At 42.1% G+C, this 26,092-nt stretch overlaps 1 protein-coding gene across 3 annotated transcripts in view; it reads left to right on the top strand.

The window, feature by feature from the left end:
* Nucleotides 1–2,028, top strand: part of LOC122815837 (death-associated protein kinase 1-like) — a 913,045-nt gene extending 911,017 nt beyond the window's left edge. For all 3 annotated transcript variants that reach the window (XM_044088647.1, XM_044088646.1, XM_044088648.1), the window contains one exon: nucleotides 600–2,028. In XM_044088647.1, the coding sequence (XP_043944582.1) occupies nucleotides 600–1,805 (1,206 nt within the window). In that variant the 3' untranslated portion in view covers nucleotides 1,806–2,028. The remainder of the gene's footprint in view (nucleotides 1–599) is intronic.
* Nucleotides 2,029–26,092: the final 24,064 nt, after the last annotated feature.

The raw sequence follows: 26,092 nt of genomic DNA, 5'->3' as shown, positions 1-26,092 counted from the left end.
ACTCGGGCATAGGTATATCTCTATATAGCCCTGTAGGTGTGGATAACATAGGCACTGGTACTGTGATTTTTCTTTTTTGTAACCACCCATAATCCAGAGTTGAAAGCTGTTCCATTATTAGATGGAACCACATCACTATTTCTGCTCAAAGATCTTCAGATCTGCTAAGTGTACTTAGAATTCAGAATGTTTTCATTTTTGCATTAGATTTCCTATGCTACTTAACTTGTGTACATATTGGCAGAAAGAATCTGTACAAATGTAGGGGCCTGACCTCTCTTATACATATATTTTCTGCTTACTATTTAAATCTACTCTGCCAAACTTGCAGAACTGCTTGTTAGTGCTTTAAACAAAAAAGGAAATATATACATTTTGCCTTTTTTGTTTCTTTTATATGAATAGATGTGTAATACATCATTGGCTTTCTCATGTTAACACATTTTTCAGAGGCTTAAAAAATTTAAGTGGGCCCCTCGTGTCATACTATGTAACCACATTTATGTTACCACCAAGCAGCTTAGTGTCTAGAGTGTTTTTTTCCATGATCCCACAATTAAAACACATGTATAATTTCTGCGCATTTTCTTCTCTTTCAGTTACTTTACTTTCCAAAGATTGGAATTGGTACAAGAAGGGAAGACTCTGGCCTTCTTGTTGACAATGGACTCATTTTTCTGGACCCACAATGGCTCTGCCAGGACTTATTTGGAGCTTTTGGCAGCTCTGCCTTCACTCTCAGCCACAAAGAAAGATGGAATAGGAATGAAATTTGCAGTTGTTTAAAACTCAGTGCCCCTATGGACGTTGCAGTCCTTAAGTTGCTGCAAAACCTAGAGTTCATATTTGCTGCCGAGAATGAGGAGTATATTGTTCCTGCATGGTTGAAGATGAAAAGACCGATAAATATTTGGAGAATGAGTGATCATTTTAATTATTACAGAGGTGTTACCTACCAATGGGATACAGAAAACGGCTTTTTCTCCCCAGCTTTGTTTTGCAGGCTTCAGTTACGACTGATGAAGGATTTCTCAGTGCTGTCACATTCCGAAAAGGAGGCTCAACATCTCTGTGGCAAGAGGTTTATAATTTGGTATAATGGAATTAAATGTGTTGATGTGGCAGAAGTCCTAGTACAAATTTCTGATAAAAGGAATGCAGTAAATGTTATAGTTCGAGGATATCATGCAAAAAAACTTAGCACAGCCCTTTCAGATACAAGGAAGAAGTGTTTTCAGTTACTGAATACTGTATGTCATCATTTGGAGAACTTGCTTTTGGAAAGTAATATTGATTGCTTATGGAGTAAGCAATATCTTAGCCCTCGAGACCTGTGTTTACAGGGAGATACTTCCACCTCTGACCTGAAGGCCTATACTATTGAAGAAATTGAGGAAGCTGAGAGAAATAGCCGTACTCTTTGCTGTAAGAATGCAGATGCTGAAGAATATGCTTGTGATGTACTAATGGCAGGGTATGATATGCACATTGTAAAGATTTTTCACGACAATGCTAGTATCAGATGGCTAGATGCAGGGGTGCTTGCAAAACTTGAATCACATTTAGATACACAACATCCTTTGGGAAATGACTGGAGGAAGTTGATGGAGGCCGTTGGAAATTGTACAAGTTGTGATACTGACTGCTTAGATTCTCAAACAAAAAGGTCAGATATGTCACCAACTTTATCTGTTCTTGAACAGTATCCTGTGACCATTAAGCAGTTGTATAACATACTGAAGAAATTAGAAAGAGAAGATTGCTGCAGAGAAATTGAGAAAATGATGGCTGGGATTAGGATTTAACAGCAGAAGCTGTGTAATATGTACCACTTTAAATAAAGCCCCATTAGTCTGAATAGAATTTATCTTTCTGTGCTATGTGGCACATACTTCCTCTCACCAGCTTCAGGTTGTGAAGTAATTTGCCTGCAGTTTAATCAAAAATAAATATTTTATTTTGTACATGACATTGTCAAATCCCATACATTGTTGCTTTGAATAAATGTCAGTGTGAATTATTACTGAACCAGAAATTCTGGTAATTCCTTTATTTTGCATAGCTCTAAAATGATTGACATGGTTAATGTTCAGAACTGAAAAAACTGAAAATTTGGAAAATAATTTTTAAAAGAAAAACATAATATGAGACTCAAATGTCAATTACATGGGCACATAAGGGTGAACTGGCACACTCAAAGTAGCTTACTTTTTATGCAGCAGGAGTATGACAGTATATGACAGGGTCTGAATAAGTAGTGCATTCACTGGCTAGAAGAGAACAGGTCATGACATGGAAAACCCTGGAGTGTGTCACGTGACCATATGGACCTAGTACTGTGCATATAGCATACTTTTAAATGCACAGCTCAAATCTCAGGTAAGAGCTACACAGCAAAGTTCCTACTAGGTTTATATTTTAAATAGGAAGGAAATGAGCAGGCAGAAAGGGAGAAAAGCAAGCAGCAGATCACACAGGAAGGAAAGGTGGAATGGAGGAAATGTGCGAGCAGAAAGGGGGAAGAACAAGCAGAAGGGCACACAGAAAGGAAAGGGGGAATGGAGAAGTAAATAGTAGTAGGTGGGGAATAAGGATATATTTTTTGTGGCACAGATGCCAGTTTTATTGTATTTTAAAGAGTGATAGAAGAGAAGAATATTATAGGGAAGGCAGGGACAGATAAACTAACACAAAAGACATTCAAAGGCCAGCAGGGGAGGTGCTGTCACGACACAGGAAGTGCAAAAGAAACATAGACTAACAATGGGAGGACAGTTGGTGATTGTGAGGACTGGACTACAGACCAGGGTGGGAAATGAAACAAGGATAGGGGTCACCAGGATGGAGGATAGGGTGGGGTGATGGCTGATTGCCACACCCATCCTGAAGTCAGTGATGACAGCTCTCATGGCTGGATCTAGCCACTGTTTGCCAGTTGATCAGGGATAGGGAGCTGTACAACTTGATAGCCCCATGAAGACACACTCTAGGCCATCAGTATGGGTGCCTATCTGCTGGTTCACCAGGCCTTACACCTCCTTCCACGTGACCCAACAGAACCTCTCACAGTGATGCCCACCAGTGGAGCGGCTAAATCACTTCACTGGAGACAGAGCATTACAAAGCTCTAGTGAGCTCTGCAGATCAACCCCCAGGGTGATCTTAATTGCCCTGCAATGTGGTGAGCCTGGATACTGCTAGTGACCCAGCAGGTCATAGCAAAGCAGGTGAAGAGTGTGGTAGCCACTGCCTTACTTCATCCATTTCTGCTGACAACACTGCATAAAATATGGATGTAAATGGAGAAAAACAACACAATGAATGACAAATAAAAACAAGAAGTGAGAAAGAGAAAAACAAAAGCAAAAGTAAATGTTCAGCAAACACACTGCCTTACTGGCATTTGGGTAGTAGTGCCTTGCTACCCTCCTATGGCAATCTGCTAAAGCTTAGAGTTTCTCCTCCTGCCTGTGTGTGGGTGTGGTGGACCAGTCATCTGGCAGTACAGGGATTGCCTACAAACCCACAGACAGGACCCCTTCAGTTATCTAGTGCCATAGTAAGAAAGAAGCTCTTGGGACACTGCTCGTTACACTGGATCTCTTCTTATGCTAAGCTCAGATAAGAAACCCTTTTGAGTTTTCAACCCCCCCGCCTTTTTTTTTCCTCAGTGCTTGAATAGTGTATTTTCCTGCTTTGACTATTTTTCTGATTAGAAAATTGTATGTAGTATAAGGCTTATATTGCTTATTATAAATTTCGCATGAAAGTTTTGGCAGAAAAAAAATGCTGATTTTGCATTTTATTTCTTTGAGATTATGATTATTTGACGTGATTTAGCAGCTTTACTGCATTTTAAATTATTTTTTCATTTGAATTGTGCTTTCCCTGCCATTTGGTATGTTAAACATTTCTGACAGGAATTTTTTGTAAGTTTTTGCTAAGGCTGTTTTATGCTGTTTGTAAACTTTTAGAGCTAAAAATAGCTTTTTTATTTAAATTGGGGTACTTTTGTGACATGTATTTTGTACTTTGAACTGTGTTACTGAAACTGCTGTCTTTTTATTCTATGCAGTGCTCAGTACAGTATCCCTACAGAAATAGATTTCATATTGCTGTTCAGGAAGAGAAAGTGGGATTTGTCCATTTTTTACAGGGATGACTATGAAGCCTTTTTAGTCCCCTGATTTGATGGACTTGGATATGGTGGTGCCCCTTCCCACTGTCTACCTGTTGTACACCTAAAGAACACAGAGGTAAATTGAAACATATGCCTCGGTCTGCAGCTTGTAACTCATTAGTAGCCTTAGGCAGGCTGTCAGACCATTTGCCATATTTTGCCTCCAGGTCCTCTGGTGTGATATTAGTACTACAACAGTGCATGACAGGGGAAGTCAAGGATGCAGAATATGTTGCCAGTGTTAATATGTCTTCCAGGGATTCTCTCACTAGTGTAGTGCATACGAAAAAGGAGACAGAAGCCTACTACATTGCAGGGCAACAGTATCTGACTGTTTTCCCCTCACCTGGTGGCTATGGCTAGATCCATTATTCAGACCTTTGATTACAGGGCGCAAACCAGTGTTAAAAGTAATGCCAGCACTTCTCACTCCTGTTCAACCACCCCCAAGGATCCTGATTTTTGAAAGGGATCAGGAATCTGAGGTTTCAAAAGTGCAGTCTGATCAGTCATTTCCCTCTGAGGATGAAGATGTTCAGAAACCCAGAGATGTTTTCTTTTTATTTAACATTTGTTTGCCAGGATAGTCTGACTGGACAACAAGTGTCCGTTTTCAGCGGAGTCCTGAGGAGAAAAACTCCATAAGTTTACCGAGAGAAGAAAAATTTACAAAAGAGACATTACAGAGTAGTCGCATACAGAATGTAGAATTTATAGCCATTAGTATCCAATAAGAGGATATTCTCCCTTTTAGTTGAAAATACAAGTGTACAAAATATACAGTGAGAGTAGATAAGAACCTGGTAGAGCATTGCAAGATATTTTACAATTGAATAAGAGTATACAAATGTTTGTTTTCCATATATACATTCAATCAAATATACATGTAAGAGTATACATACATATATATGCATACACATACATACACATATATACATACATACACATATACACACGCGCACACTCACACACACACACACACACACACACATATATATATATATATATATATATATATATATATATACACACACACACACACACACACACACACACACATATGCATACACACACACAAATACACTCATATATAGGTTATTGCTCACACATGAATAGGTGTAGTTAGATGGTGTTGTTTGTGTTGTCCAGGACAGATGGGGTGTAGAAATAGTAAGTGGAAGAGGCTTCAGGGGGTCAATTACAGTTGCATAGATGGTTAGTGAAGAGGTATGTTTTAGGTAGGCTTTTGAAGGGTCAGGGGTAAGGTTGTTCCATATTTTTGCTATTTCATGGGCAAATAGTGATTCCCCGGAGTTGTTTTTTCATGTGATGGTTTTGATTAAGGCTTTGTTGGAGGACTGGAGTTGTCTATTTGAATTGTAGAAGTCCAGCATGCCAGTGAGGTCTGGGGTTTTCTTGGGATAGTACAAAATGAGATGATCTAGGCTGAGTTGATGGTACTTTAATAGGTTCGGAAATTCAAGCCAGTGCAAGGTTTGTAGGGAAAGGTAGTGGTAGGATCATGATTTGGCATTGGTAGCTAATCTAGCAATTTTGTTGTAACAGATGGAAAGTTTATTAAGGTCAGTTTTGTAAAGATTAGTTAGAATTGGGGATGGATAAAGTAGATTAGATAGGAGGTGGGTCCTGGACATTGCAATTCAAGATTCGGTGGTTAGATAACTTTTACAGCGATAGAGGGAACCTAGCTTTTTGTAGACTTTCGTGATGGTTGTTAATATGTGCTTTGTGAATTTGAGTTGCTGGTCAGTAGTAACTCCTGGGAGTTTAGCCTCAGTGATGGGGTGATGTGGGCTTTGTTGGTGGAGAGTATAGAGAAGGTAAGGTTGCTCATTTTAGTAGAGTGGAAAAGCATTAGTTGTGTTTTCTTGGGATTTAGTATGAGTTGAGTTTTTCCAAAATCCTGGCTAGATTTAGGGATGTATTCATTTGGGAGCAATCGTCTGCTGCCCCTGAGATCAGCAAGCTACGTGATCTTTAGGAAGATGAGGTCCAGATATGGTGACCTTCCCTCCATTGGTGCCAGTACTGGAAGATGTATTTTAAGAAAGCTTGCTGTTCTTTGCTGAACGAGTCTGTTCCTAAAAAAGTGTTTAAGAAATTCAGGGTTTGCTTGGCCATTCTTGGCCTCCAAACTCCTTATCAGTGGACCTACTTCTGTGTTCCCAGTCACCTTATCCAGTAAAAGAGTGTCTTCTTCGGACCCAGTTCCTCAAGATAAACTAGACAAGTGGCTAGATTCTTCATAGGTTCATAGGTAGGTACTAGGCTATCGGCCCAAGGGCCTAAGTAAGCCAAGCCAGCAAAGTTCCTTGTCTTACGCCAACCCAAGAAAGTTAATTTCTTTAAGTAAAGAAGCTGGTGCAGTCCAGCATGGTAGCTTTTAATTGTGTTTAATTACCGGAGTTTTATGCAAAAGTTTTGTTGAGGTGTATGTATAGTTAAAGGTTGCTGCATTATTACCTGCTGTGCAGAATGACGGTGTAAAAGAGATTGTTTCCAGTGTTTCTCAAGTGTCTAAACATGCTTTAAAGAATGCATTGGAGGGGGTCAATACTATTTCTAGAAAAGCAGCAACATTGGAAATGGCAGGATGAGAAAACATGAGGGTTTCCTTCCTCAAAAAGGTTACCCCCCCAACCTACGACTGTGCGGAGGCTAAGCACCCATTATTCTCAAATTCCTGCCTGGGTTCCTTGTCAAGAAAGTTAGCACTCAACAAGGTAAACTGGCCGTCAGTAGTTTCCGACAAAAGGGTACCCAGGATTGCTGGCAGAGGTTATAAGTGACAGTGGAAGGAACATCCACCTCAGTTATGGGGAGGGGGACTCCCCTCATCTGCCAGACCAGACCTTATTTCCCCCTGTACTCCGGCATTTGCTGAGCATAGGGATCTTAGAGCCAGTCGCTTCTTCAGAGAGTGAGAATGAAAGGTTTCTACTCCAGAATTTTCATAGTCCCCAAAAAAGACTTGTCTTGGAGACAGGTGTTGTACTCATCCTTTCTGAATATTTTTATCAAGGTCCCCCCTGAGTTCAAGATGCTCACCCTGCATATAGTGCTGCCTCTTCTGCTGGACCACTGCTTCACAGTGACCCTGGACTTGAAGGATACATATCATCATTTACCATTGCTTATTGGTGGTTCACACTATTAGTTCTCTGCATTGTTGTTGGGGCTATCCACTATTACTCGAGTGTTTATATCATGCCTTGCTTCAGTAGTGGACCACTGCCAGACTCTTGATGTTCACATTTTTTTCTTCCTTGGACAATTTGCTGATCTGTGCAGAATCTGTATCCAGATGTTTGGAATCACTAGAGAAGCCCTCAACCTTACTCTCCCTGTTAGGGTTCAAGTTGAACCTTCAGAAGTTGTGCCTAACACCCTCACAAAGACTCATCTTCCTGGGATGCTTAATCGACAACAACAGAAGAATGGCCTTTCTTCCCAAAGACAATGTTCTGTCCTACCAGATGTTGATTCAGGAATTCTCCAGGAGGAATGTTGCCTTGGCAAGAGAATTCCTAAAAATTGTAGGACTGATACCATCCATGATTTTCGTGATACTATTGGCCTATCTCCACATGAGGAAAATTTAATGGTATGTACAAAATTTTTAGACCAAGCACTTGCATTCCATGGAATCCCAGTTTCTGGTGGTGCTTTTCATCAGATGAGAGTGAAAGTGTTGGAGAACACAGTTAAGTATCAATCCAGGACTCCCCTTCTTCACACCTCTTCCAACGCAATTTGTCTAGACAGATTCATCCAACTTCTCTTGGGGAGCCATGTCAGTGGGAGTGCAAATGCAGAACCCTTAGTGTCCCAAGGATGCATGGAGGTGCAACAGTATCATGGAAGTATTAGCAGTAATCCACACCTTGAAAGTCCTTAACCACGTGTGGACTCTGGGTCCTCTTCTTGTGGTTACAGAGAACACTACAGTGATGTGGTACCTCAACAAACAAGGGTCATTTCCTCTGTGCTGGTTGGCAGTGAGGGCCTGTGAGCTGGCTTTACAGCATTCTCTGACTCTTCAGCCATCATACACCCCATGGGGAAAGTAACTAGTTGGCCAGCACTTCTCCGTCTCAATTTTCCTCCGTGTAGTGTGACCTTGTAGTTGGTATATATAGTGTTGAGGGGTGTGGGAGGGCAAAGCCCCCACACATGGGTGGATTTGAAATAATGCCATTTGTGAGAAGGGGAAGTCTTGGCCAGCTAGTTACTTTCCCCATCTCACAGGTTCGATGAAGTGCTCATTCAATGGATGGATGTTCAACGATTGGATTATCATGATGTGCCATTCAATGGTTAGGCCATTCGACAATTAACCATAGACCCCTCAGGAGGAGTAGACCTGACACTCAGTCTGCCAAGTCTGACTCCAAAGCACCCGCTGAGGTTACAGAACCCGTAATACATCCAGCTCTACCTCTGATGCCCTCTACCATGACCTTGCTGGAGGCCAGTGTGACATTGGAGGGTTATATGGCTGAAGAGACCACTTCTACAGAGAAGGGGAGACCATGGCTGATCACTTTGGGGAGACCAGAAAGCATCTCTCAAATTTTAATCAAGGAAGGGATTCTTGGAACATTAATTGAGAAATGTCAGGGGTCTGAGCCACCCCGCTTGGTTCAAGTAGGTATCATACAGAAGAAAAAGTGACAAAAAGATAAAACATGTCCCTTCATTACCTCTGTCTAGAGAGAAGGAGTGGATGGACTTCTGCCAAGGTCTGCTGAAGGCCATTATGGCTCTGAAACCACCTTCTTTATCTGCTACCCCCTCTTACCCCTCAGAAAGTTACTATAGATTCATCTTCTTGAGATGAGGAAGATGCCTCTGACTCTAACCATTCTCTAACTTTCTTCTCTCACTTCCTGTCTCCTGGTCAAGTCCTTTCAGATGATGAAGACTCAATCTCTCCTGACTCCACTGTGGAACAGGCTTCTTTTGAGGAGACTATTTTAAACATGATGAAACATATTGAGGGAGAAGCTAGACACATTTCTTAGGTCCAGAAAATGTACTGCAACCTTTTGAAAGTGGACACTCCTGCCCCTTCACCTGCCCCTCCAGTACTGGAGGCCTTTTTGGATGCCATTCAGTCTCCCTCTACAGCTCGTGATTCACAGTCTCCTGTTCCCAAAAGGTCAGACAAGTTCTACAGAGTTCCAGGTGAACTTGAATTCCTGTATCAGAACCTGTTTTGGACCCCTCTGCAGTGTTTCCTTCCTCTGACAAACCTAAATTGCTCCCCAACAATAGTGCCCTCCATTCATATAAGGACAGTAGGTCCATGGATAGGTGGGTAAAGAAGGTGTGTACTAATCTGACTTTTAGGGCTACTAACTACCATACCCAGATGACCAAATATCTGTTGTCCATCCTCAACACTTTGATAAAGGTAGTAGTATATCCTCATGGTCATAGTCCAAACAACAAATTCTGTCTCTGGTTCATCAGGCCACTCAGGTGGCCAGATACAGTATTAAATGCAGTTATGATGTTGTGGAGGCCTCCTCTAGCGAAGCTGCTAGTCATACTGTCATCCACAGGTATGCAAGGTTGTGCAGTCAATGTACGCCAGATGATTTGTAAGGCAAGCTCATTGATTCACCCTTAGACAAGAATATTTTGTTTGGCCCACAGGCAGCCAACTTATTTAAAGCCTTACAGGAACAAGGCAAAGCTATGAAAGACTCCAGAAAGATTCTGCTTACCTCAGTACCTACATACCAGTGGAACTACCCTGCCAAGCCTACTTGTTTCTTTAGAAGGAAAACCGGACCACTTCAGAAGCACAGGAAGGGACCCAGGAGGAAATTTCCAAAATGTGGGATACCTCCCTTCTTAGAAAAGTCACTGTGACTATCTTCCATGTCCCCCCCCCCCAGTCCTGTGCTGCCCATCTCCAAAAGACTAACTTGGTTCATTTCAAATTCGGAAAATATTAACATAGACCAGTGGAAGCTTTCTCTCATAAACAAAAAGTTATGCCATGTCTTGGGAGGAACTCCATCCTTTGAATGCCCCCCCCCCCAACTTCCCGCAGCCAGCTGCAGCTTCTTCTGCTATACTCCAGGAACTACAGGCAGAAGGTATAATAGAACTAGTGCCTGCCAAATATGTTGGAAAGGGTTTTTACTCCAGACTGTTCCTAGTTCCAAGAAAAGGATGACAATGGAGGCTCATACAGGCTCTGTCCTTGCTAAAGATCTTTCTCAAAGTGACAACTTTCAAAATGCTCTACCTAGAGAAGCTGTTGCCTCTTATTTTTCCACAGGAACAACTATGTACCCTGGATCAAAAGGATGCATCTACATATTTCCATTTTCCCCCTCCTGCAGGAAATTCCCCAGGCTATGAACTGGCTCATCTCACTTTTAGTTTACTGCTTTGTCTTTTGGGCTGTCCACAGCCCCAAGAGTATTTACAAAGTGTCTGGCACCAGTGGTAGCCTTCTGATGAACTCAGGGAATTCAAATTTTCCTTCACTTAGATGATCTGCTAATCCAGGCTACCTCGCTGCAGACCTTAGTGCATCACCTCTAGTTCACCCTGAACATCTTATTATAGTTGGGGTTCACTGTCAACTACACAAAGTCCTCCCTTCAGCCAACCCAGGATCTAGTGTTCCTAGGCTGCAAATTAGACATCAAGAAGATGCAGACCTTCCTACCTCAGGAGAAGGTGCAAACCCTTGCAGATTACATCTACTCTGTCTCTTCCCTCTACACATGCTCAGCCAGGGAACATCTAAGGACCCGGGGTTTCATGGCAGCAGCCATCCCAGTTCTCTCTCTAGCCAGGTTGCATATGCAGAAAATTCAGTGGTACCTGAAAACATTCTGGTCATAGCACGCTAATCCTCTGTACACAGAGATCCCTGTCATATTTTGTCTCGGGGTCTCATAGTGGGTGGAACAGGTGGATCTCTGTCCAGAGATTTCCTGCACACCATAAAATCCAGCAAGAGATGTACACAAATGCCTTGTATGAAGCCTGGGGCTCCTGGACAGATATCCACAGAGTCCAGGGCAGGCGGCAGCCTAAACTCAAGATGAGCACATCAACCTGAAAGAGATGAGAGCCCTCATCCAAGTATATTAAGTTTTCTCACACATCTGGAAACCAGGCTTTCTTTGAGTATTCACAGACAACACCACTGTCATGTGGTGCTGAAACAAGAAAGGAGGGACGAGATTATACCAGTTATGCAAACTAGCTTAGATTGCTTGGGACCTAGCTACCCAGGGGAACATGTCCTTACTTACTGTGTATATCCCATCACAGAACAATGTTCTAGCATACTCACTAAGCACGTCCATGTTTGATCCTCACAGATGGACTCTAAATGGGAAGATCTTCCTTATGCAACCAGCGTATTGTAGGTTTTTTATTTTTTATATTTTTCCCCCTACAGATTTGTTTGTTTTCAATTGAATTGTACAGGGTATAGGTCACATTAAAGGTGGGAAATGTTTTGAAATGATTTATTGTGGTCTAGTTTTTTTATATTACAAAAAACTGGCATTTTAACAGGGGTGTGTAAACTTTTTGTATCCACTGTATACTAGCTTAGCCTTCATTACTTAAAAAAGTAGAAGTACTGTTAGTTAGCTCTTTTTTCACGATTTTGCAGCCTTAACTGAGCATTAATGTGATACCACAACTGTTGTAATACTTTTTCAGTTAGCATTCATTTCCTGGTTAAATTGCTCTTTGCTTAATTACTTACGCTTTCAGACATTTTTCAGCTGTTTTCTTGTTGTGGTGGTTATTTTGGGCAGCTGCTCATCTATTGTCATGGAGTAAGTCTTTCATTGACACCCCCTGTGGTAAACAAATTCCTCTATAGGACTGGTACCAAACATGAGTAAGCTGTTTAGATGAATCATGCATTCCCATAAGTGTGGCATCTGCTCATAGTTATTTACTTCTCTTTGACGGAAAGGAAAGGTTACAGTTCATTAAGTGAAGCAGTTCTTAAATGATCAACCTGCTAACTCTTAGCCTTTGGAGAAACCTTCACTTCTGGTTTGAAAGTGACAATGCCTCTAGCTTGAAAGCTCTCCACTCTGCTGCAGTCTGTAAAGAAAAAAAAGCAAAGATAAGAAGGTGCCATGCTTCTTCTACCAGCTCTGAGGTGGGTTTTAAAATTATGGAACTTCATTGAAAAAAAGCCTTTTCAGGTTGTGGAGTAACCCTCTCCTGTCAGATTAAGTTTTACAGAGAGTCAGTCCTGACGCATCAACACTTTTGGGCCACTGACATATCAGTGCTGATCTTGGCATCGGTGACATGGGTGCAGATGTTGATGACATAGACTTCCATCTCAGTCTTGGTCCTTCCTGTGTAAACATTGTCAGCTCTGGACCCTGATCTGGCTTTTGGCCTTCCAGGCTTTTGTACCAATGTCATTTTCTGTGCTTTCTGACCCAATGTTGGGCACTATTGCTTTGAGGGCTTGTGCCTTATCTGGGGATGTCTTTGGTCTGATGGTGTCAACACTAATATAATTTATAAGCTAATGCACTTATGTTTTGTGGAATACCCCTGCAATGTACCTAACAGCAGTTCAGAACTTCTGTACAGCTCCAGATTTTCTTTCCTCAACTACAGGTCACAGTACTTCTCATGCAGGCAATAGTACTGAAGCTTGGCAGCAGCTCACCCCCCCTGGCTTCCTTGGCTTGTAGAAGATTTTCTTCTTCCTCAAATTCAGTTTCTTATGTGCATAGGAAGGTATGCAAAAGAAAGCATGTCAACTTCCCTGCAGAGTCCACCACAGAATATTCTCCTATATCCTCCTATTGGCCCAAAGTTCAAGGAAGTCCTGGAACTAATCAAACTGAAGGGGAGAGGGTTACCACCAGATCCACTGTTTTCCCTTTGGCAAGTGTTGTAGAGGACTTTTAGGTTGTTGATAGCATTCTTATCAGATAGCTATGAAATATATAGATGGCCAGGTTAGCCACTGCAGCATACTACCTACTTACCTCAGTTATGTACTCTTCTCATCTCTTCAGTTCTGTTTCTAGTGGATTAATTTATAAGTTGAGAAGGATTGTAATACAGTTACTAGATTTGCCTCTGAATACCACAATAAAATTCACCATTGCTCATCTCCAGACAATCTGCACTGTTCCAGATCTACTCATCAGTTTTCTGCCACTCAAATATGCTTTGTTCATAAATTGCTCTAAAAACGGTCCTTCATTACTTCAAGCTAACCCTTGTATATTAAAATCATTTTTAACATCAGCTATAACAAGGTAAAACACATATGTACAATCCAGTCTTGCTTTCTATACAAATCTGAATAAATAACAGCAAAAATATATTCTGACTGGTACATCCTCATTGACATCAAAACATTATTTCACTTTTCACCTTTGTAACTTGACTTAGCAACACAGACATCTTTATCAAACTGTTCTAAAAATGATCTTCCTATCTGATTTTAACAATTCAAATTCTACCTCATAATCACCGACTTAAGATATTCATGACTATCTACATCCTTATTTTCACTGTTGGTCATCAGTACCTTCATCGCAGCATTATTTCTTACTGTTTTATTTTAATGTGCATAAATCATTTCTATACATATAATGTTTTAATGGTAGCAGTTTAAAGTACATGACTTAAATTTCAGTCTATATAAATTCATCATGAAAGGAGGAGGGAATAGTTAGTATAGGGACATTCTGTAATGCCTTTTCATCCTGTACTTCCAAAACACAGTGTACATACCATCCTTGTCTGCTGTGTTATCCCATAACTCAGTTGCTAGCTCCATCCCATCTGCCCAGCTGCTCCACTCTAAAAAAAAAAAAAAAAAAAAAAAAACACTTACCTTATAAAAACTCAGTAAATATTTCTAACCTTCTACCTCTTCATCAAATGCTGATGCTTAACTCATGTTTTGAAGTCACCAGTTTGAGCGATGATGTGAATAGTAAATGAGGTAATCATAACTTTTTCATTCTCTCACCCATCATTCCCCATTTATGTACATGAAAGCCAACTGAGTAAAACTGTTGGTAATAAATTGTAACATACTACCATAAAATATAATAGTTTATAGAAGTACATTAAGCCACTCTGTTGTTCTTTTAGTATCTTTATTTCTTATGTTGCCAATATAATCAATAGGTCACATAGACAATTTTTCAAGATAAACATTAACTTGTGTAGTTGTTTAACAGTTTTGTGCTGTGGCTGCTGTTTCTCTACTTAATACAATGGAGGAATTGCCTTCTGACTTCAAAAGGTGAGTGGCGTGTGGCCACAAAATTCTTAACCCTGACACACACAACAAGTGGGTCTATTGTTTTGGACCTTCCCATTTGGGTGAGCAGTGCACTATTTGTGCATATTTCAGTTCTACGTATTTGACCAAGAGAAGGAATAAACTGGTGCTCAAGGGACTTCTCCCTCCCACAGCAGGAAAAGTTTCCCTCCAACACTCTGCTTCTTCTTTTTCTTACCCTGTTGCTAAGAAGTCTCTTGAAAATTTCAAGGGCAAGAAGAGTAGTGATAAGCTGAGGGGCAAGTATAAGTAAAACAAAAGGATCCAAAGAAATGGTCGCTGGACAAGTCAAGTATCTCTGAAGATGCATAGATCTCGGATCCTGTTCCTGCACCAGAGCACTATTGCCATCAGTCTAGCCCTCATTCACTCCCATAACCATGCTTTTCCCCATTGCCAGTCTGTCCTTGGTGCAGATCACCTTCTTTCAAGGAAAGACCCTTTCACAGGATGTCCAGATCCGCTTCACTGCTCCCTAAGATTGGCGCGGTCCTTCAGGAGACTTTTTGAAGTGGATAGAATGTTGAAGTTCCTCAAGACCCAGATCTGTTTGGGAGTCTACTGGCTCTGATCCCTGTTGTAGTTGTAGACCATGGACCATTCCCTCATCAAATCATTGCTGCTTCCCTGATCTGACCCTTGGACTCTGGGTTCTTGGATAAGGAGCTTCCTGGGGTTTGTCTGCTGGGTTCTTGGATCAGGAGCTTCCTGGGGTTTGTCTGCATTGAATCCAAAGACTTGGTCTTCGTTGACTCTGACCATGTCCATGATTCTCTTGGCTCAGAGAGGTTTGGACCTCAATGGATCTTGGAGCTGGGTTGTTGGCATCTGTTAAACTCCAATGCACCATGCCCCTTCAGCTATAAACCATGAACTTGAATGGTAAAAAATAGATACTTTAATGACAAAACAAACAATGTTAGCTCTTTAGTTTAAACCTATGTTAAACTTCCTCAGCCATTTAAAATGTGTTACATAATTTCCTTTTATATCACCACTTTGTTTCCCATTGGACTCTCATTAACATAAATTAGCATATACATAAATACTACCATTTGAGTATATCTAAATACATATTATCAACCCAATATGTGGATTTGCTCACAAAAAATTGAAATACTGCAGCAATGTACATTTTTAAAAAATACTGAATTGGCATTTAAAATATTTAAAACGTTTAAAACTTAGAATTGTTTAAAATGTCATAAAATTCTTTTTTACATATAAAAAATGTAAGCAATGTAAAAACTGAAATATTGCATCAAAACTGATTGTAAACAAGAAAAATGTAAGTATTTGCAAATAAATAAACATTATAATAACATGAAAAAAACTGAAAATTATACATTACCCATAAATAACTTAAAATGCATGCCATTAAACAATTTTCTTTCTTTGTAATGCTTTTAATTTTAATACAGGTGCTATAGAAGTGCGCTATTGCACCTGTATTAAAATTAAAAGCATTGCAAGGAAAGAAAATTGTTTAATGGCATGCATTTTAAGTTATTTATGGGCAATGTATAATTGTTCAGTTTTTTACGTTATTATAATGTTTATTTGCAAATACTTGCATTTTTCTTGTTTAAAATCAGTTTTGATGCAATATTATTTCAGTTCTTACATTTTTCACATTTTTTATATGTAAAAAAAGAATTTTATGAAATTTTAAACAATTCTAAGTTTTAAATATTTTAAATGCCAATTCAGTATTTTTTAAAAATGTACATTGCTGCAGTATTTCAATTTTTTGTGAGGAAATCCACATATTGGGTTGATAATATGTATTTAGATAAACTCAAATGGTAGTATTTATATATATGCTAATTTATGTTAATGAGAGTCCAATGGGAAACAAAGTGGTGATATAAAAGGAAATGATGTAACACATTTTAAATATCTGAGGAAGTTTAACAGAGATTTAAACGAAAGCGCTAACATTGTTTGTTTTGTCATTAAAGTATCTATTTTTTACCATTCAAGTTTGTGGTTTATATCTGAAGGGACGTGGTGCATTGGCATTTAATGGATTTAGTTTGTTTGTTGTTTTCGTTTATCAGTTTGTTGGCATCTGTGCTGTGGGATCTGGCTCAATTCTAAAACTTTTGGAACCATCCCTTCCCCTTGGTGTTTTGGCACTGTATAGTTCGACACCAGCATTGGGGTTGGAGCAAAGTTGGGCAGGCATTCTGGGCCATCCTGGATCCTACCAGGATGGCCTTAGGGCCTGTATCGACTTCTGCCTTTGAAGCCTTCGAGAGGATGCTCTCTCGGTCTAGGGAGCAGACTTCTTTCCTGTTCAGATCTGCCCTTGCCCCAGTGAAGCTCTTCGGATCCTTGCCCTCCACCTTGTATCACGTCAAGACAGCCTCAGACCCTCAAAACCTTGAGACAGTCCACACTGCCGACTCCCCATCAGCTTCAGAGTTCACCAGAGACCTTCCCACTCAAGAGGTTTGTTGAAAGCACTCTTGCAAGAAGAGGCAGTTGACTTCCCACGGGAGTCTTTAATGGAGGATACAGATTTCAATGAAGGGGGGGGGGGTTCTCCAGATCCCCTCTTGATGATGTCTTGTTTTCTTGTTTGGTGAGGTTGTGAGATTCTAGAAATGCTTAGACAGAAGGGGGGAGATTGTCCACTGATGCACCCACCATTGAGGAATCAGTATTTCCTGAGGTTTGTGGGTCTGACCATCTACCTCTTAGGTGGCCCCTCCCATGGCAGATAGGTAGATTGATCTGTAAGTGGGAATGGAAAGAATTGGATGTAGTGGAACCTACTCCTTGGAAGCCAGACAAATTTTTGGTATCAAAGAAAGATTTCCCCTTTTAGAGCAACGATCCCACATTGGATTCCATGTCAGTAGTAGTGGCAGCCACCAAGAAGGAGCTTGTTGAGGAGAGCTCCACTGTCCTTCCCCCCTAATTGGTAGTCAAGATGTTGAATAGATTTTGGAAGCAGGTATATGTTTCAGTGACCTGTGCTGTCAGGGTGCTGAACTATTTGGCTCACATAACACATTTCCATAGGGATTTGACTAAGGCGCTATCAAAATCCATATCTGCAGAGGAGGAGAAGAAATCTATAGATATCCATTTGACCATCCTTCAGTCTTAATTGAAAGTGTCTATAAGCTTTATTTCATATGTGGAGGAGGGCACATCGAGAGCAGCAGACAGCTGTATAATCATTAGAGAGCATGCCCAGATGCATCTCTGTAGTTTTGTGGAACACTTTAAAACACCCTTTTTGGACCTAAAGTGAAAGAGACCCTGTGCAGAAGTGAGCAAGCTGGCAAAACTTTGTCTGCCATAAGTATATCATTTTCTACCCCCCCCCCCAGTACTTCTCTAGAAACCAGAAGGAAGGGAATAAACTTTGTTCCACAAATCCCAGGTTTTTGCACCTGAAGCTTCTTGTGATAGACCACCCCGAGGGAGAAGGGGGAGCAATAATAATGGACATCACCTCTGGCAGCAGAGATGGTCCACAGAATCAAGGCTTTCTTGTTCTTTCTCTGATAGGCCTTTCCAGTGCTCCTGAACTGTTGCCTGACTGCTGCACTCTGGAGGTATTTGGGGGCCCTTATACCTGCACCCCATGGCCTGGATGTCCATTATCCGAGATGCTTGGGTGTAAAGGATTATAACCAGAGATTACATAATTCCTTTTCTATTTCATCCTATATGTACTCTTTCAACATAAGGATGCATACTAGAGATAAGAAAGTTGCTAAATGAGCAAATTATCTAAGAGGTCCTACCAGACCAGTAAAAATCCAGAATTTGCTCAGAGATGTTCATCGTATTGATCACTGCTGCAATAGCCTTAGCTATATGGCTTATATCCTGCTAAGTATATAACAGCTGTCCAGCTTCCAAAGCTTTAGGGCCCTTCCATGCTTCCAAACCATTATCCATCTGGAGCTGAGCTAAGTAAAAAGACAGGTTTTGGGCCTCAAGGCCGCCAGAGCTTTCCTGCCATTGAAGAGGGTGATCCTGTGCGTGTTTACAAAGACTGACTGTGAGCTTGCAGCATTCCTTTGATGAGCAGACAAGTTTCCTTTGGGGGAAACCTTCCATATTTAAAAAGCAATGTTTGCATTATTGTACTTTTCTGTTTAGGAAAGTAATTCTTAAGCTAAGAGTTTGTGTTTTAATAAATAATCATATGACTTAACTATAAATTTAAACAGAGGCGGACTTTTCTTATCAGTTTAAAAGATGTTCAAAGTAATTAAAAACTTTTTTTTTCTGTAGAGAAACTGTGTTGATTTTACTTTTTGGGTCTGACAAGATGTTTTAATCTGCTTTTTATTGTATTTTTATGTGAAAAAGTGACTTTTAAATACTTGAAATTTTTACCAGCTCTTGCTGTTTGTTTTCTCTGAGAAAAAGGCACCATTTTCAACTTGATCATGGAACAAACTACCAGTCCCATGGTTGGTCCTTTGTCTAGTCACAAAAAGAAAACATTAAAAAAACAATATTTGCCACAACAGCATGACAGCAATTTGCCTCATCTTCATGTGGATGACTGCAGTGGCCATAGCTTGCTCCTCAGATCACTAATCTTTTATCCTAGAACCCTCTGGTGTGGTGTAGCACCTACAGCCATTATGGACCAGGGTTACCACATCATGTACAGCTGTTGGGGTCACCTCAGCAGTTCAGGGAGAGCCATTCATGTTGGAACCAGGAGAGGAAACAGGAAAGACTTCTCTGGTTGGTCAGAATGTTGTGCACATCCCTGGGGAAGTTGCTGCTGCCACTAATAATACTGTTGGCCTCATTTTTCCTGTCAAGAAGAAACAGAAAACTAAAGAGCTGTGTGCTTCTCCCCAAATTTCCTTAGACAGGAGTAGTTCACTCGATCTGGCTCAAAGTTTAATTCAGGCTATTGATCCTTCATGTAAAGTAGTTTCTGGTAAGAGAAAGAGATACTTTTTTCCTGAAGAGATACACGATTCTGAATTTGAACACAAAGATTAAAGAACCAGTGGAAGGTGTTTTCCTCAGTTGTCTGATTCAGACTCAGAGGAGATCCCAGATGATGATCTTCATGTTTCACTGTTGCAGTCATCACATTTGGGTTATCTGCCATGGTAGCCCTCGGCTGGCCCAAATACCACAGTCTTAGTATTTCTGCGTCAGTTGCTGTCAGTTCAGGACTGACATCAGGTCATCAGTAGTATAAAGTAAGGCAGCCGACGCCATTACATCAGTCTTTCTTGCCATGGAGCCTGAAGCAGAAGCAGTTCGTACGAGTGCCGGTCGGCTGCTACCTGAGTTTCGTTTACCAATGTGAAGCTGAAGTCTTCTAAAGCTAAGTACCCCATTGGGGATCCTATTTTCTTTCACTAACCAATGTCAGAAAAAGTTAACAATTGTCTGGCCTGTGAAAAGCAATTACCACAATGAGACTTTCATTCTTACTGCATCACTTGTTTAGGCCCAGACCTCGACGTCACCCACTGTCGCTTCTGTGCTTTGCTCAACACCAGAACTATCCCTCGTTGGGCCCTTATTGTAGCTAGATATTTTCACTTACATTCCTCAAACTCTGATATGGCTTTGGTAAGCCATCCAACAGCAGATCTTCTGAAAAAACATAAAGATAAAGACAGAGACAGACCGCAGAGGTCCAAACCTACTGACGATGCTTCCGTTAAGCTAGTCGTCAGTTCTGCGGTCCTCAGTAAAGTGCTTTTGCAGCCCCTGATGCCCGCTTCTGTGGATTTGCAGGCCGCTACCAAGACCATTTTGGAGTCAGGTATGCCTCAGAACTCTTCTTCTTCTATGGATCCTGCGGTCATCTCTACCTTGGATGGGTCCGGAGCCGCTGAGCAGGCACCGGCTTCCAAGGAAGTCCTTCGCACTACTGATTCTCGACACAAACTGACATCTTCTTTCGCGACTACTGTTCTTTCGAAAACTACCATGTTTCTTAGGCCCAGGGTACAAACCACACCCAGCAAACCAACAACCCAATCTCAGGCACCTGCTTCCTTGCCTCAGTCTCAAATGCTTAAAATGGCAGAAGACCTTATCATGCTGATCAGGGGAAGCCAAGCTACCCCCTCCAAAAGGAAAAGAGATCTGTCCCCTGTAGTTTTGTCTGAACAAGAGTCAGATGACTCTGATGCATCTGAATATGAAGACATGCAACCCCTCCCTACTTATGACGATTCTGATGCAGAGGATTCCATCCCCTCTGCCTCTCCCCCAGAGGATGTTTCCTTTGGGGAAACCCTTCATACCTTAAGGGAGCATTTCCAATGGGAGAGTCAGGACTACCCTCAGTCTAAAAAGAGACTCAGGGAATTCTTAGATCTTCCACAGCACAGACCATTAGCCTTCCCCCCCTCAGTCCTGGATATTGTGGAGGATGTTTTCCTGGAATCCAGCTTGACTGCTGACACCCTCCCTCCTGCACCCAGAAAACCAGACAGGTACTATAGAGTCCCTGACTCACACATATTTCTTTTTAAAAATCCTACTGCTGACCCTGAGGTAATTTTTCAATGGCCTAAAGAGATTAAAGCAACCTCTGCTGAGAATCCCACCCCCTCAGATAGGGATTCCCAAGCACTAGACATATGGGGTAAAAAGTATACACCTCAGCTACTTTTGCATCAGGGCACTAAATTGTCAGTTCCATATGCTAAAATTTCAGCAACTTACCCTGGAACTCCACATGCAAAAAATGTCTTCCTTTCCTGCTTGTGCAGAATCTAAAAAGTTACAAGAGTTAATACATTCTGCAAGTCAGGTAACTAAACACACCTTGCACTATAGTTTTGACATCCTAGAAGCTTCTTGCAGGGCAGCAGTCACCGGATCTGTTATTAGAAGGCATGCCAGACCATGTCAAATCTAAATTGTTGTATGCCCCCTTGCGCAAAGACAGCTTATTTGGTAGTAAGGCAGAAGAGGTCTTAAAAAAGATGGAAGAAAAAGCAAATTGTATGCAGACAGTTAAGGATTTCTTACAGGTCCAGCCACTCAGTTTCAGCAGGCATTGTCCCACCAAGCACTGATCCCTTCCTGCTCCCACTCAGCCAATCCAGCCCAGACCCCGGGGAATCAGACCCCCCCAGACAGCAGCAACAGGGAATGTAGAGATATAAGCAGTGGACTACTTCCACTTCAAACCAGGGAGTTCTAAGCCACCCTTTTATGGTAAGAACACACAATGACTCACCCCCCAGCCCCCCCCCCCCGCCTACCTTCACTTATCCCTAGGAGGAAAACTTTCCTTTCACGCAAGCACCTGGGCCATCATTACCAAGAACTGCTGGGTTCTCAACATAGTGTCCCAGGGATAGAAATTTTCTTTCCACACCCTTCCTACCCCAGAAGGGTTCCCAGATCTACCCCCAAACCAGTGGGCAGAGGTGCAAAAGCAAGTCCTTTCCCTGCTCTCTATGAGGGCAGTAGAGCATGTTCCTGCAGAACAGAGAGGCCAAGGTTTCTACTCCAGACTTTGTCTGGTACCCAGAAAAGAGGGCACCTGGCACCCCATCCTTGATCTATCCCTTCTAAACACCTTCCTGGTGATCCCAAAATTCAAAATGGTCACCCTTCAGCAGCTGCTACCCATGCTCTCCAAGGATGCTTGGCTAGCCACCCTAGATCTAAAAGAGGCCTACCTCCATATTCCTGTCAGGGAATCATGCAGAAAATATCTCTGTTTCAGGGCAGGATCTCAGCACTTTCAGTTCTCTTTGCTTCCCTTTGGCTTATCTACTACTCCCAGAGTTTTCACAACATGTCTGGCTCTGGCCATTGCCTTTTGCAGACAAAGGAATATCCAGATTTACCCATACTTAGACGACTGCCTAATTCAGGCAGACAGCCAGGAAAAGCTGCTCAAGCACCTGGCCTTTGTAAAGTCTCTACTAACATCACAAGGGTACACAATCAATGAAAAGAAATCCAAACAGGTCCCCACCCAGAGGATTATATTTCCTGGGAGCAAGCCTGGACACAGCATCCCAGATGGCATTCCTTTCACCAGAAAAGCAAAATTTCCTGACAGCCTACTTCTCAACTAGCCACCAGACCCCAGCTATATCTGCAAGGAAGATCCTGCAAGCTCTGGGGTTCATGGCATCTTGCATACTACTTATTCATTATGCCAGACTGTATATGAGGAAACTTCAATGGTACCTAAAAAGCCTTTGGTGTCAACACTCTCAAGACCTGGAGACTCTTATACCTGTAATTCCTTGCCTCAGAAAATATTTTCTTTGGTGGGCAACAGCATGCTCCAACAACAAGGGACTACCTTTCTCACCACTCCCTGCTGCCCAGACCCTCACCGCAGACGCATCAGACTATGCCTGGGGTGCACACCTGGACGGCAGGTGGATACAAGGCCAAAGGAGCCAACAGCAAATCCCTCTGCACATCAACTGAAAAGAGATGATGGCTCTCCAGCATGCCTTGATAGCTTTCAAGCGCCTTCGTTCCCCAGCGGCTCTCCTGATCAAAACAGACAACACTTTTTAAACAGAGGCAGACTTTTCTTATCAGTTTAAAAGATGTTCAAAGTAATTAAAAACATTTTTTTCTGTAGAGAAATTGTGTTGGTTTTACTTTTGGGGGCTGACAAGATGTTTTAATCTGCTTTTTATTGTATTTTTATGTGAAAAAGTGACTTTTAAATACTTGAAATTTTACCAGCTCTTGCTGTTTGTTTTCTCTGAGAAAAAGGCACCATTTTCAACTTGATCATGGAACAAACTACCAGTCCCATGGTTGGTCCTTTGTCTAGTCACAAAAAGAAAACATTAAAAAAACAATATTTGCCACCACAGCATGACAGCAATTTGCCTCATCTTCATGTGGATGACTGCAGTGGCCATAGCTTGTTCCTCAGATCACTAATCTGGTATATCAACAAGCATGGAGGGACTCACTCCTACCCTCCATGCAGGCTGGCCATGACCCTCTGGCACACAGCCTCTGCCATGCAACTCTGCCTGTTAGCACAATTCCTACCAGGTTCTCTCAACTCTGTGGCAGACCAATTAAGCAGAAATCTTCTGGACCTACATGAGTGGCAGCTCAACAGAAGAACCTTTACCCTAATAACTCAGAAATGGGGCACCCTGAAGGTCGACCTCTTTACCTCCCACACCAACCATCAGCGCAGCAAATTCTGCACCAGGGAGCATCACTGCATGGCTTGAAAAGTGGATGCCCTGTCCTTCCCGTGGGTCAATCTATCGATCTATGCCTTTCCTCCACTACCTCTCATCCCCAGGGTACTGCTCAAAATAAAGGAGGAAAAACCAAGAACAATTCTTATAGCTCCGGACTGGCCTTGCCAGCACTGGTACCCTTTGCTGCGCAGCCTGTCCCCACTGCCACCATGGCATCTTCCTCAGATTCCAAACCTCCTGACCCAGAGGGAAGGGGGAATTCATGCATCCCCAATTGCAGACACTCAATTTGGCAGCTTGGCTAATTCCCTAACCCCCGATCAATCTGCCAACCTTAGTAAACAGGTTGTAGATGTTATACATGAGGCCAGACGCCCTAGCACTAGAAAGTCTTATGCTGACAAATGGAAAAGGTTCTGCACCTGGATTCAGGTTAAGGGAGCAAATACGGCACAGCCCTCCCTTCCTCTCATCCTGGATTACTTAGCTGACCTACTACACAGTGACCTCTCCTTTTCCTCTATTAAAATTCATGCCTCTGCTATCTCTGCTCATTTTCCCACTGAGCAGCCCCTTTTCTCACACCGCTTGATGAAACAATTCCTAACAGGGGCTAGCGACTTGAGGCCACCGAGAAGAGCACCAACCCCAGCTTGGGACCTTAACTTTGTGTTGGAAAAGCTCACCCTGCCCCCTTCAAACCAGCTTCTTCTGCAGAGCTAAAATTTCTCTCCTGGAAGACAGCTTTCCTTCTGGCCATCACTTCAGCCAGAAGAGTCTCCAAGCTGCAAGCACTCATGACTGTGGAACCCTTCATCATCTTCCATGCTGACAAGGTATCCCTCAGGACTAACCCATCCTTCATGCCCAAGGTGGTGTCCAGTGTGGCTCTCAGCCAATCCACTCATTTGCCCACCTTTTTTCCTAATCCCCAGAACACAGTGCACAGACAGCTCAGATTCTGTCTAGACAGGACTAAATCATTTAGAAAGTCTGATCAATTGCTGGTTAGCTTTGCTACAGGGCCAGAAGGCAAAGCCATCTCCAAACAAACCATTTCCAAATGGATAGTGCACTGTGTCTATTTCTGCTACAAACAACATGGAATGCCTCCCCCCAAGGGGGTCAGGACTCACTCCACCAGAGCAGCCTCCACCTCTGCAGCTTTCCTCAGAGAAGCCCCACCAGGGACATCCCGGAGGCTGCCACCTGGACATCTGTTCAACTTTTACCAAAGAGTACCACCTGCCTCTCTTCTCCAAATCCAGGGCAGGGTTGGCCTCTGCAGTCTTGCAGGGCATCCTAGCCAGCCCCTAGTTTCCTTGACTGCCTCCACCCATTTCCTCAGCTTTGGGAATCAACCCAAATGTGATGACTGCAACTGTGACAGACGAAGAACATAGTACAGTTGTGTACACTTACCGTAAATGCAGATGTTCGAGTGTATTCACTGTTGCAGTCCTGGTTTCCCTCCCTCCATCCCCTTTTTTTCTTCTCTTTCCTTACAAGGTTGGTATTTACTTTCTACTGGTGGGGTTTTTCCACCAGACACTGGCTCCTACTTGGGGGCTCCTGACAGGTTAGAGCAAGAAAAACTGATGTAATGGTGTCGGCTGCCTTACTTTATACTACTGAAGACCTGACGTCAGTCCTGAAGCGACAGCAACCAATGCAGAAATACTAAGCCTCCGGTATTCAGGCTGGCCAAGGGCGACCCTGGCAGGGATAACTCAAATGTGATGACTGCAACAGTGAATACACTCGAGCATCTGCATTTATGGTAAGTGTATACAACTGTACTTTTTTCATAGTCAAGTGTTGCGGTACTGATTCTTCGGTCTTCCTGCCATGCAGAAACCTGTGTCCTACCTGATTTTCAGAGTCTTTGCATCATCCCCAGCTGATGGACAGCATGCTTGGCAAAATGGAAAAGACTTTCCACCTAGTGTCACAGCAACTGTGCAAAATTCCATGGGAAACCTTTCGAGAATATATCGAAGGTACTTGCTGCCCATATGGAGTCATCTTCTTCTGCTTCCTTTGTGGCATTTAAGTCCACTGCTACTGCAGGGCCTCCACAGACTCCGGCATCCATTTCTGTCATTCCATAGAAACTCTATCTTATTTTCAAATCAAGCAAATCTTATTTTACAGTTTTCTAGCAAACGATTGAGGATTGCTGTCACTAATGAATGACAGACTTCAATTTCACACTTCATATCCCTTAGAATATGCATACTAATGCAAAATTTGTTATTCTAGCAACATTTTAAATTTATTAGAGCAGTATTTAAAATCTGTTCCTCATTTCAGGACTTGTCTTCACCATTTTTTTGGTTTGTCCAGAATTCTTATGCTTTGAGGTTGAGAAGTATAAAAAAAACTGTATGGGAT

Source organism: Protopterus annectens, chromosome 11.part0 (assembly GCF_019279795.1).
Source record: "Protopterus annectens isolate FY-2018-M chromosome 11.part0, PAN1.0, whole genome shotgun sequence".
Classification (NCBI taxonomy): domain Eukaryota; kingdom Metazoa; phylum Chordata; order Ceratodontiformes; family Protopteridae; genus Protopterus; species Protopterus annectens.
This window is presented reverse-complemented; position numbering and strand designations above follow the sequence as displayed.